The 12555-nt window shown below is 46.3% G+C and overlaps 1 protein-coding gene across 1 annotated transcript in view; it reads left to right on the top strand.

Moving 5' to 3' along the window:
* The first annotated feature begins 730 nt into the window (after nt 1-730).
* Nucleotides 731-12555, top strand: part of NET1 (neuroepithelial cell transforming 1) — a 46441-nt gene continuing 34616 nt past the window's right edge. Inside the window, exon 1 of the mRNA XM_042051813.1 lies at nt 731-852. Within this exon, the coding sequence (XP_041907747.1) occupies nt 746-852 (107 nt within the window). The 5' untranslated portion in view covers nt 731-745. The remainder of the gene's footprint in view (nt 853-12555) is intronic.

Below are 12555 nucleotides of genomic sequence, written 5' to 3'. Positions count from 1 at the left end.
CGAGTGCTGTGTCCGGTTCTGGGCTCCTCAGCTCAGGAAGGACATGGAGGGGCTGGAGCGTGTCCAGGGCAGGGAACGGAGCTGGGAAGGGGCTGGAGTGGCTGAGGGAGCTGGAAAGGGGCTCAGGCTGGAGCAAAGGAGGCTCAGGGGGGACCTTGTGGCTCTGCACAAGTCCCTGACAGGAGGGGGCAGCCGGGGGGGTCGGGCTCTGCTGCCAGGGAACAGGGACAGGAGAGAGGGAACGGCCTCAGGCTGGGCCAGGGGAGGGGCAGGCTGGATACTGGGATAATTCCTCCATGGATTAAACATTGGAAGCGGCTGCCCAGGGCAGTGGTGGACTCACCATCCCCGGAGATGTTTAAGGAACGACAGGACATGGCACTCAGTGCTCAGGTCTGGTTGACAAGGTGGTGCTCGGCCACAGCTGGGACTCGATGGTCTCAGAGGTCTCTTCCAGCCTCAATAACCCTGCGATTCCCTGGAATACCGGGACGCGGAGGGCGCTGCTCTCCCTGTGCCTCGGTTTCCCCACAGCGGGGGCGCTCCCACTGCGCGCTCCGCCAGGGGGCGCTGCGCCCCCCGCCGCCCTCACAGCCCTCGCCGCCCTCTGGCCACGCCCCCGCGGCTCCTGATTGGCCAGCGCCGCCACCGCCGCCATTTTCAAACCGCCGCCGCCGCCATTTCTCCCCGAGCTGAGGCGCCGCCGCTGTCGCCGCTGCCAGCCCCGTTCTCAGTCCCCATCCCCATGGAGGCAGAGCCCCTGGGCCAGAAACCCCCTGGGCGGAGACGGAGCAGGGCCAGCATCTCGCCCCCGGCGGGCGGAACCCCCGGTGTGGCCGCCTCCTGCAGCCGGTAGGAGTCGTGATCCCCCCGCGTCCTCCCGTGAGGGGCTGAGGGTGACCCGCGGGGCGTGTGTGCCCTCAGAGGAGACCCCGCCGGCCTCCTGTGTAAGGAGGGTCCCTTCAGCTTCCTTACTGCCTTGTGAAGGGACGCCCGGCCGGTTGTGAGGGGATTTTCCAGGGAAATTCCCTCCTGTCCGCTGGACGGGACCCTCATCCCATCTCCTAAGGAGAATTCCTCTCCTGGGGGCAGTGGGAGAATCCTTTGCCTTTCTGCCTCATGAGATGGACGCGTCTTTCCTCAAGCTATAACAGCTTTCCCTGCCTGTCCCCTAATGAAGATAGCTGCTCCTATCACGGAATTTTAAAGGGTTGGAATGGACCTTAAGGATCATCCAGTGTCACCCCTGCCATGGGCAGGGACACCTTCCACTATCCCTGAGTGCTCCAAACTGGCCTTGGGCACTTCCAGGGATCCAGGGCAGCCACAGCTTCTCTGGGCACCCTGTGCCAGGGCACTGGATCACCTCCCTCTCCTGGGCATAAGGTCCGCCTCAGCATCAGCCCTGCCTCTATTCTGATTTTTAAACACCTGTGTGAGATGTCTGCTACTGTTATTCTGATGTATTGAACTTGGGAGACTTTTCCCAAGGTCACACCCTGAAAGAAACTCAGGAAATAATTTACCCTGAAGTTCAGCTTATCTATGTTGACCCCAAAATGTTACCTGGGTGTGTTTAGAATTTATCAGCAGCTGACCCCTGAGTGACCCATCCCCTGCTGACTCAGATGTGGCAAAGCCAGATCAGCAGAAGTTTGGGTTTTCTGCTGCACTTAGGGTTAAGAAATGACTTCTCCACGCATGCAGGTGATGTAGAAACTGCTTATATCAGACAAAAGTGGCTTTAGTTACCTCAGCACAGAGAGTTTCTACCTCCAGATGCTGTGTTTGGACAGAAATTTACTCCTGGGTGTGGTCAGGAATCAGCCTTTGCGTCCCAGCTTGGCTTGGAGGGGTGAGAGATGCTCCTGCTCTTCCTCCAGCCTCATTTTTCCGTGGAAATGAGCGAGAGGAAGGTGAGTGGAGCAGTCCTTTGTTTTGAAACGCCGGAGAAATTCCCCAGGGGCTGCAGTGGATGTTCTTAATTAGGCAATGAAAGCAAAGTAAACATTGATGCGTTTGGGTTCTTGCAAGCATTGTGTGAGTTCTGGGTGGCAGAAGGGTTTAAGAGGCTTTGAAAAATACATGTTTTTATAGAAATGTGCTCCTGAAAATCAAACTGTAGCTCCCTAATTAGCACACTTGAAAAGCAGAGCCTAATTGAAGGCCTTGGTGGTTTGGGATGGTCGAGCATTGCTGTGTGAGGCTTGTTTGTGTGGGAGAGGCCAAGGAAATTTGGGATGAAGCTCAGGCAGGAATTTATGCAGATAAGAATTACAGGTTTTAGCCCTTCATCTGGACACTCACCAGCAAAGTGATGCCAGCTCAGCACCTCTGTGGTCTGGTGATGCAGAGGCTTGAGATGCTGCTGCTTGAAGCTTGTTTAAAATAATAAAAAAGTTTAACTGGCAGCAACTCTGGGAGGTCTCCAGCCCAACTTCAAATATAGGTCAGGTTGGCATTGGCGGGGTGAGCTCTAAAAACCTCCAAGGACAGGGATTTTCTTACCTCTCACAGCTTGACCACCCTCACTGGGGGGGGGGAAGTTTGTCCTTGTATTTACTGGAAAATTTCCATGCTGCAGCTTGTGCAAGTGGAAGGGTCTGTTTCTGGTTTTAGCTCCTTTTTAGATCGTGTAGACAGCACTAAAATCTGTTTTTACCTTACTTAAATCCCTTTTTACCTCACCCAGGCTGAGACCTCTGCTCTCAGTCCCTTTATTAATCCTGGGCATCTTTTTGTTCCAGTTGCTTTTCCTCGTGCTGGGAAGCCCAGAGCTGCTCCCAATATCCAGATGGGATCTCACAAATCCCGACTGGCATCATTTGAGCTACTTGCTTCCCCAACCTTCCTGCTGCAAACCACCAATAACAGAACTGAAACTGTTTAATCCTTGCAGCTGTTGGGGAAGTGGCAAACTGAGACAGAGGGTGTGGTTTTTGTTGGGTTTGGTTTTTTGTTTGGTTTTTTAAATTAAAAAAAAATAGACCAAAACCTGGAAGCAGTTGGATTTTAAACTTTAGCCAAATGTGCAAGATCTGTGCCTTATGTTCAAGGGTCTGACTGGGATTTAAGCAAAGGCCTCCACTCCCTGCTAAGCCATAAATATATTCAATATATGCACAACAAATGACCTCAGTCCCCTCTTCACTTGCCTCAGCGCTGTGAGTGTGTGTGCACACATCCATGAAGGAGCTTTTGTCCCCAGCCCTGTAACCTGACACTAGATTTGGGCAGCCCGAGTTTGGTCAAATCTCAGCCGAGGCACAACCAGAGCCCTGGGAGCCTCTGGATTCCCCAAATCCATCCAGCAGTGTTGGAGGGCGAGGTAATCCCCTTTATTAGCTTGTCCTGTTGCTGTTGTTCCCTTGCATTCTCAGGGCTACAACATTCCTGAGCGTCTCGAATCTGCTGCTTCAGTGGGGTATTTTTAAGTGTTACTTTGACTTGCACACAAAGCATCAAGTTTCACTCCTGTGATGCTGCTGGAGGATTCCTGGCGCTTCCCCAAGAGAGAGGGAGGTGGGAAGGGCTGTGCTTGGGGCAGGGTATTTGTAGGCAGCCTCTTGTCTGTGGTGTCTAAAAAGGGAGGAGATGGTTGAGAGCGTGCTGGAGACGGTGACTTCACCCAGTTCTGAACAGGGCATGTTTGCCCTCAGCTGGGGATGGTTTGCACATCTTCTAATTTTCTATTTATCCCTTTCCCCCCCCGGCAATGCACCTGCAGCTCTTGCATCGGGTTTCAGGTAGAAAAGTGAGAGGTAATTGCTCTGGTGAAGGAGAGGAACCTGCAGAGTCGGCAGTGCTGAAGGGAAAATAAGGAATGGCTTTCCCAGGGAGACATTCCCTCTTTTTCCAGAATTTTTCCCAGAATCTGGCAGCACAACGAGTGGATGAGTGTTTTTCTCTCAACCTTGTCCCCCCTCCATCTCTGGCTGCAAGGATAGGACCAAAAAAATGACAAAAAACTTTATCTGGGACAGATAAAAGACCCTTTGTTTTGGGATTTGTTTGTTTGCTCTCTAATCTCGATCCCAACTTCCCGGTTTATCTAATCTGGAGGTGAATCCAGGTGAAGCCAGAGCCCAGGGCTCCCTTCTGGGGTAAAACGTGGAAATAAAGCTGAGGCCTCTCTCCAGACACTTTGTCTGACCCCCACTTGCATTTTGCCTGGAGAATAGCTCCTTCCAGCTGGGAAAAGGAACACTCCAACCCCAGGCAGACCCGGAGCTCATGAAGTTGTTTTTTATCTCTCTCCAGAGCCGACTGCTCTCTCTGACACCTGCAAACATCAACTCAGTAGTTACTCCGATGAGATTAATCCCAATTAACTGTCTGGCTTTGGATAGAAGGATTAAAAGTGGTTTTACGTAGGCACAGTAGGGTGGGAGGTGGAAAAGGTGCTCAGTTATAAATGGGGGGAGCTGAGAGAGCCAGGCCAGGCAGCTCCTCCTGGTGGGATCAACCACGAGGCTGCCGAAGGAGCCGGAGAAAAGAGGGGATGGATTTTTCTCCCAGGTTCTCAACCTTGAACTGCTGCCCAGGGTGGGCCGTGGGGTCCCCAAACCCTCCAGCCCCACTGTGGCTGCAAGGGGAACTGGGGAGTTTCCTTGCTTTTGAACCTATAAAAAAGTCAAATTTTACTCTTCCACCTTTCCCTGTGGCTGTGGGATTGCTGGATAAGGCTTGCAGGGATGAGGAAGGGAGAAAGCTGGAATTTTTTGGTGGCAGCCTGCAGACGCTGAGAGGTTTAATGTGAAACAAAACCCTTCCCAGCCCGTGCAGGAGCTTTGTCAGGGAGAGCTTTGTTTCGGGAGCAGCAGCAAGGAATTTGTTGTCCATTCAGGAGCAGGATTGGCTTTAAAGAGGCATCTCAAGAGAAAGAGTCCTTCCTGAATTATATAATTAAATATATTTAAAAATCTTCCCTGATCACCTGCACAATCTGCAATAAACTCAATCGTCTTTGATTTATTCCCTTTCCACATTTATCCCATTAAAGGCAGTTGTTTGTTGGCCGCTGACCCAACACTGCTGTGAGGGCCAAGTGCTTTTGATGCTGATGCTTCTCTTGCCTTTCTTCTCCTTAATTACGGCTTTTCTGCAGTGAATGTTTGTTTGCTCTTGATCTTGGCTGGGATTAAAGCTCTGTTCCAGCAGACTTTCTAGGGCTGCTGAGAGCCTAATGAAGAGTACAAACACTCACTTTTCCTTGCCATTATCACTTCAAAGTTCACCCAAATGGAAACTTTTCCTCCCCTGAAGAAGGTGGTTATTAAAATGCATCATTTGAGCATAATTGGAAGCTCCAAGCTTGCAGGAAATGTCCAGAGACTCCAATTACCAGTGGGGTGGTTTTTTTCCAAAAGCAGCTTGTGAGTGTCTGGCTCTGAGTGTGAGGTTTATACACAAGCACTGCAGGCAGTTGTCCTTCCAGAGGCCTCAAACAATTCCTGGGAGATGAGAGTATCCCAAATTATAAATCCATATTTTGGCCTGAAATTACTGGAAAAGACTATTGATACTTTAGGAATATTTTTTAAAAAATCAAATAAGTGTTTGGTTTTTTAGGGGTTAAAACCCCACTTGTGTCCTTTGTTCCTTGGGCTTCTCCCCAGCTGTCCTTGGCACAGGAGTTCCACAATGTTCCAGCAGCTGGAAGAGGGCTGGGAAGAAATTATTCCTAAAACTGAGTGGATTTGGCTGTGATCTTGTGACATTTTCTAGTGCTATAGAATAGATGTTCAATGAAACATTTTAAGGTCACTTGTCTCTTTCCCTACGTTTTGAGTGCCAGGGTTTATTAAAATCCTATTAACTGGAATGAAATCCTGATTTTACTGAACTCCAGAGCACCTTTTCGCAATTCTTAGTGCAGAACTGTCTCATACCTGGTATTTTTCTCCAAAGGACAAAGAAGGTGTCAGCTGCTCTGGAAATAATTCCTGGGTTTTGTTAGGTGTGTGAAATGTGTTAAAACACAGGCAGAATTAACAAACCAAGCTGAAGTATAATTTCATGTCCTTCTGGTGGCCTCTGAACAAGGATCTCTAGGAAAAGCTGGTAGTGCCTATGGAATCTCTTCTATTCTCAGTGCTTGGAGATGCTGGAAAACAATGGATTTTCTCATAGGAAAGATGAGATGAGGGTGGGAGGAAGAAAATACCTGTAAAATCTCGTTGTTTTTAATTCGTGCTGCAGCTTTCCCGACCTCCACGGCAAGTGCCAGCAGCCAGCGATTAAAACCTTTCAGCACTCGACATCCCTGGGTGTGAATGTTGATTGTCTTAACACCAGGCTTTTAATTACTTCATGCTGATGATAGACTGCTCATTATTGTCTTGTAAAACAGAAGTCAAGCTACACTTAGCAAATAATTATCTTCCCTCACAAATCATTACCCTCAACATCCAGTATCTTAAGCCCAGTTTGTGCTGCTTTAATTAATATTTTCAGTCACAGGTGCTTTGCAGAATGGGTCCTTCAGATAAAACCTCAAAAAGGGGATGAATTTGGGATGTCAAAAAATAAGGAGAGCATCTCTCCTGTAAAAATGGTCCCTTGATGATAAGAATGAGCCCTTCAGTGCTTTTTTAATCCAGTGAAATAAAAACCCAGAGAAGATTTTTCCTCATTTTTTCTTGTGAGGAGCTGCAATAGTTATTAAAAAATTCCTTCATCAAAAGTACTCGCAGCAGAGCTGGGTATTGCTCTCCTGGTGTCTGGGGCAGATTGTTAAATATTCTTTCCAAACCAACAAATGATATGAAAACTTATGCTTGGACAGGAATGGAGCTCAGAGGTGTTCCCAAAACAGAGCCTACCAAAGGTTTTCCTCATGCTCTCCCAGCCTAAACACATTCCCAGATCCCCTGAGCAAGTCTGACAGCTGCTGGTTCTGATCTCAAATCTCCTGGAATTTGCTGTGGAAAGAGATGAAAATCAATGGTCTCATAAAAAGATTCCCATGTGCACAGGAGCTTTATGGCCTGGGCCTTGCTGCTTTTGCAGGGAAAAGTTAAGGAAAAGCAACTCATCCTCATAATCCCGGAGAACTGGCTGATTCCAAATGATGGGAATCATTTCCCTGCAATCAGGAAAGTGAGAGAATATCCAGGGATCCTCCCACGTTGTCTGGAGGGTGCAGAAAATATCTGTTCTAGGGAGGACTAGGAATTATTTTGTATATGGTTTGCCAAGGAAGTGTGCAGGAGTTTTCCTGACTTTAAATCAGGAATAAACCAGAGAGACAGGCCTGGCTTAACCAAACCATGAGCTGAGTTTCAAGGCTCCATCTTTTCTTGCCAAATACCTGGGTTTTTTTATTTAATCCTTTCCTCTACTCCAGAAATGACAGCCCTGCACTCATCTCCCTACTGGATAAAAAGGAATTGTAAAAATTGACTTTTAACCATCTGGGAATGTGGAGAGAGCGTTTCACATCGTCAGGATCCTGCTCTGGTCTAGCCTGAAGGTGTGACTGCTTCCCTGACTTCACAAAAGCCTTGGAACTGCTTGGAATTTTAAATATTCCATCAATTCCTGTCATTTGCCCTCTTTGAAGGGGTCTTAACTCCCCCTGGATCAACACATAAGGAGGGAAAACCAATTCTGGTAAACACAGCGGAGCAAATTTCTGAAGGGTTGAGAAGTGCCAGCCTCCAACCCTTCTGCTCTCCCTGGAGATGATTTATGGAGCCCCGGATTTGGCAGGAAGGGGCAGGATTGCTGTTAACCTGTGGAATTACCTGTCAGGGAGAGGCTGCAGTGGGTGACCTCCTGCACAGGGGGGTGGAATTGGGGTTATTTTGGAGACAGCAGAGTCACCGCAGCGTGGCACCGATGACTTTGTGAAGGGAACACTGGGGAGAAATAAAGGGTGGGAAGAGAGGAGGAGGAATTCCGCACTTTGTTCAGCACGATGGGAAAAGCACGAGATTGTGCTGCTGTTCCACCGATGGAAAACTTGTGGGACAACTTCAGCTTCTGCTGCTGGGTCACGCTTTTCCCATGTCAGAGCTTTATACCTTCAATATTCCCATTATTCCTGTTCCTATGGAATGTGTGCACACGAGCTTTATGGAATGGGCCTTGCTGCTTTTGCAGGGAAAAGCCAAGGAAAAACACCCAATCCCTAAAATCCTGCTGCTCTGGCCAGGGCAGAACTTCTCCCTGAGGAATGCTCCGTTCCCACCCGACATCACCCCTGACCTCAAGGCTTCACTTGGGCTTGGATTAGCAAATTTTTCCTTAATTTCTTCAGGTTTCACTTTTCTTTGTCCCCCCAAAGTTATGCCAAGTAAAACCCAACCTATAGGATTTCAAAATATTCCTTCTTCCTCCAGATTTAATTTTTGGGAACAGAATGTGAGCAAATGACCATTTTCCAGAAATCCAAAGTGGATTCCCAGCTCTAAAATTCCCTGCAGCTCCTATGAAATAATAGATGTGCCAAGCTTCCCTTCCACTTCCCAGGGGCAGTTTCTTTAACACAAGGACAAGAGAAATGCAAAATTCCTCTTGATCTTCCTCGTGTCTTCAGGAGGGTGATGTTTTACTTCAATTTTACTTTTTTTTTAATATTAGAGGGGGTTGTTTCACCAATATCTTCTTTTAAAATATTTGGGATAAGGAGGAGAATTTTTATTGCCTGGAAGATTTCCTCAGTCCTTGCCTGACTTAATTTTATAAATTAAATAATTTTTTATACATAAATATTAAAATTTAAAATAAATGTTTAAATTTTAAATAAAGTTTTATAAATAATTTTAAAATTTTAAAATAAATTTTTATTAATATTTTTTAATTTCAAATACATTTTTATTAATAATTTTTAAATTTTTCAGATACATTTTTATAAGTAAATTTTAAAATTTTTAATACATTTTTATAAATTTTCAAATACATTTTTATAAATTTTTAAATGTAAATAATTTTTATAAAATAAATGTAATTGGTTTTATTATTTATTTTTATTATTTATTGATTTTTATAAATAAAATTTCGATTTCTAAATTAAATAAATATTTAATAAGTAATAATAACTAAATTAATAAGCCCCTCAATAAGGGCTCATCTTTGCTGGAGACTTGGAGAAAGAGTTGGGAGTAATTAATTTAAAATATATATTTATTTATATATTTTGTGAGATGATAATGATGGCAGTGGTATCTCTTGGCAGTTCTAGTGGATGGTGCTGTCTGTGGGAATAAATTTGGGAGTCAGTGACTGGAAATTCAGGAATGAGAGAGGAATCTTGGTAAAAAAACAGAGTTGAAATCTTACATTTATAAATGTGGAACCACCCAATTTCTCAATTTGGTACTCAGAAGTTGCTGTTACTGTTTCATTTCTGATTTGCATTTCTTTTCTTGGTGGGTTTTTCACTGAAAAAAAAATCTTTTAAAACAGAACTGAGATATAAAAGCAAAGTGTAGGTGAAACTCACTGGGACTGATAGCAAAATTCCCAGTAAATTCCCTGATTTTACCAGAATATTCCACTATTTACCATAAACTGGATTAATTTCCAGTGCCAGGCAATTTGACTGCCATGGGATGTTCCCATCTTGGCTGATTTGCAAGGATTTCCCCTCTGGATACTGGAAAAACTTCACCCCTATTTGACTTCCATCACTTTTTGCATTTTCTGGGGCTTTTTTTCCCTTTTCCCTTCCTTTTCCTTTCCTGTCAGAGTATTTCACACTTTCATTTCTGCCTCGCTGCTCTCACCTGAGAAGAACAGCAGGAAATTTGGGATCTGGGGAGCACCAAACCACAAAAATTGAAGGAAAATTTCCAAATGCCCGAGAAAGGAAAACAGAGATAAGGCAATAATATATGGAAGGAAGAATTATTCCCAGAAATTATTGGGATAACAGGACTGGGAAGGAAGGGTCAGTTTTTAAAAGGTCATCGAGTTTGTCCTCTTAACTGCCCATCCCCCTTCTTCCCAGCTTTTCTATTCCCATATTTTTATACAAATTTCCTGGAAAGCAGCTGCAGTTCCATGGAATATTTACATGTCTAAATCCATTCCTTCTTCTTTTAACTTCAAATTCGCAGCTTGGTTGGTTCAGCTGGGGAACTTCAGCCCTTTGCTGTGAGAAATAGAAATAATTCCGGGGTTTCTCCACACCTGGAATGCCAGGAAATCTCTTTAACTGCGGTGGTCCCACACTTCCCACATCCTGGTGAGGAGGGAAGCAGCTCATTAAAGGTGCTGCCATAATTGGGATTAATTATCTGCCCAAAGCTTCAGCTTTAGCTGCAACTGGACAGGAAGGCAAGGTTTGATCACAGCAGTTTTATTTTGGGTTACTTTGAAGTGTGCCCAGAAATTAAAGTGAGGTGAGGCTCTCCCAGTAATTTTAAGAGTGAGGGGGAAAAAAAAAACCAACCCAGATTATTCCAGGCCAGACTCTCAGACTTTGGATGGATCCCAGGTGAACAAGGAGATTTCTTTCTCCTTCAGCAGCACCCTGTGCTTGTCAAGGAGTTCTGAAAAGAAGGATTTAGGCTCTGAAAATGGGAATAAAACACATTTAGAAGTCCTCCAAGCACCACCCCTGCCCCATTTGGGTGGTTTCTCTGCTCCCCTTTATTCTCAGCCTTTATTTTGGTGAAGCCAAAGAAAACCCAGACTGAACAACAAACAACAACAAAATAAAAAGGCATCGAGCCAAAAATATTGTTGGAATTGCAAATCCAGCTGGGCCCCACCTTGTGTGGAGGTGTAGGAACAACTCCAGCCAAAGTTTTCCTGCAGGTTTTAGCAGGCGATTCCAAGGATAAACAGCACCAGGCTGGATTCCTGTGGAGCTGGGATGGGCTTGGAGTCTCTCTCTGATGTCTCCGTGGCTGAGGTGGAACAGTTCCTCCACGCTGTGCAAAGCTGGGAGAGAAGAGCTTAAAAACCCCAAAAAGCCACGTGGAGATCCATCCTTGAGTGTGGGGAATGCAGGGGAGGTTTAATGGGAAAGGTTTAAACAAGATTCCCCTTCCTGGGCGTTATTCCAGAGGTTCCAAGGTTTGCGTCCCACTCATCCCACAGGAGTTCATGGGAAGGCAGAGGCCTCCCAGCACCCTTGGGAAGAGGCTCAGGCTTCTCCCTTTTCCCCTCTGTTTTCTCCTGGAGCACTTTCTCCTTGCTGTGTCCTCGTGAGGGAACTCCAGAGGATGAACTAAAGGACTCCAGAGCCACTTCTGGCTCAGGCACAGCTTTACAATTCCCCTTTCATTCCCTTCGGGAGCTGCCACGCAGGCAGTGAAATCCTTCCTTTCCCTCTAGGTGTCACCACTGGATTGGGAATCAGAGCTTTTCCTTTCAGTTCCAGCCCAGGACGCAACGTCAGAGTTGGAATTCCACTCCTGCTTTGAGCTTCATATTTACAATAATTGATCAGTTGGGATTAATTTCGTTTTACTGAGTCAAATGCAGCAAGGTTGAAAGGAAGTAATTCCTTCAGTACTTCAAGGTGTGACTGTTTTTCCTTTTAAGTAATATTTATGGAATCACAGAAGGATTTGGGTTGGAAAGGACCCTAAAGCTCATCTCATTCCACCCCCTACCATGGGACACCTTCCACAATCCCAGGTTGCTCCAAGCCCTGTCCAATCTGGTCTAAATCTCCTTCCATACCACACTGGCTGCTGCCGTGTCCCTTTCCTGAACCTTTTCAACTCCAAGGTCACCTGGGGAGGGGGGAAAAAAAAGACCAAAACGAGGGAGCAGGGAAGCAAAGCAGGTGAAGGTGTCCAGGATGCTCCGGGCTCTCAGCACGTGGGTGGGCTGGGAGTGTTCATCACCTGTGTCTTCACTTAAAAGCTCTTGTGCAAAGTTGTCTGGGTGGTTTCTGAGAGCCTCGAATCTGTGAATCCTCAGCATCAGAGAGACCACAAAAGTTGATTACATAAAGGTGCAATTAAGCTGATTTCCCTCCCACACACCCAGAAAGGTCTTCAGACTTTGGAACTGCTCCATGTCTGGCTCAGGGAGAAGGATCAGTTACAGAGCTTGGCTCAGTTTAAACCTCTGCACAAGAGGTTTTCCAGTGAGTCTGAATGATTTCATTCCTGGGGGGGGGGATTTTTTTAATGCCAGTTGTGTTCATGACTCCCTTAAACTCCTCTTCCGTTTGCCCAGAGCAGCTGTGGCTGCCCCTGGATCCCTGGAATGTCCAAGGCCAGGCTGGACATTGGGGCTTGGAGCAACCTGGGATAGTGGGAGGTGTCCCTGCCCATGGCAGGGGGTGGCACTGGAGGAATTTTTTAAGATCCCTTCCAACCCAAACCATTTTATTCTGAACTGGTTGAAAAACTTTACCCACAGCACTACAAAGCATTAATTAATTAATGACCTGCACTCCCAATTCCTTCACAAATGACCTTGCTCTTTGTTCCATGGAACTTTGCACGTTGCCCAGTGATCCTGGCAGCAGCGACCTTGGATATTGCTGTATTCCTTGGACATTGCTGATTCCAGAGCTGGAAACTCAGCTCAACACCAGCTCAAAACCAAGGCCAAGTGCTGACTTCCAGCACAATCCCCGAAACC

This window comes from Corvus kubaryi, unplaced genomic scaffold (assembly GCF_017639235.1).
Source record: "Corvus kubaryi isolate FWS band 111438036 unplaced genomic scaffold, C.kubaryi_AGA036_p1.0 135, whole genome shotgun sequence".
NCBI classification, from domain to species: Eukaryota; Metazoa; Chordata; class Aves; order Passeriformes; family Corvidae; genus Corvus; species Corvus kubaryi.
The sequence above is the reverse complement of the archived record's forward strand: the minus strand, read 5'-3'. Positions and strand labels throughout refer to the sequence as shown.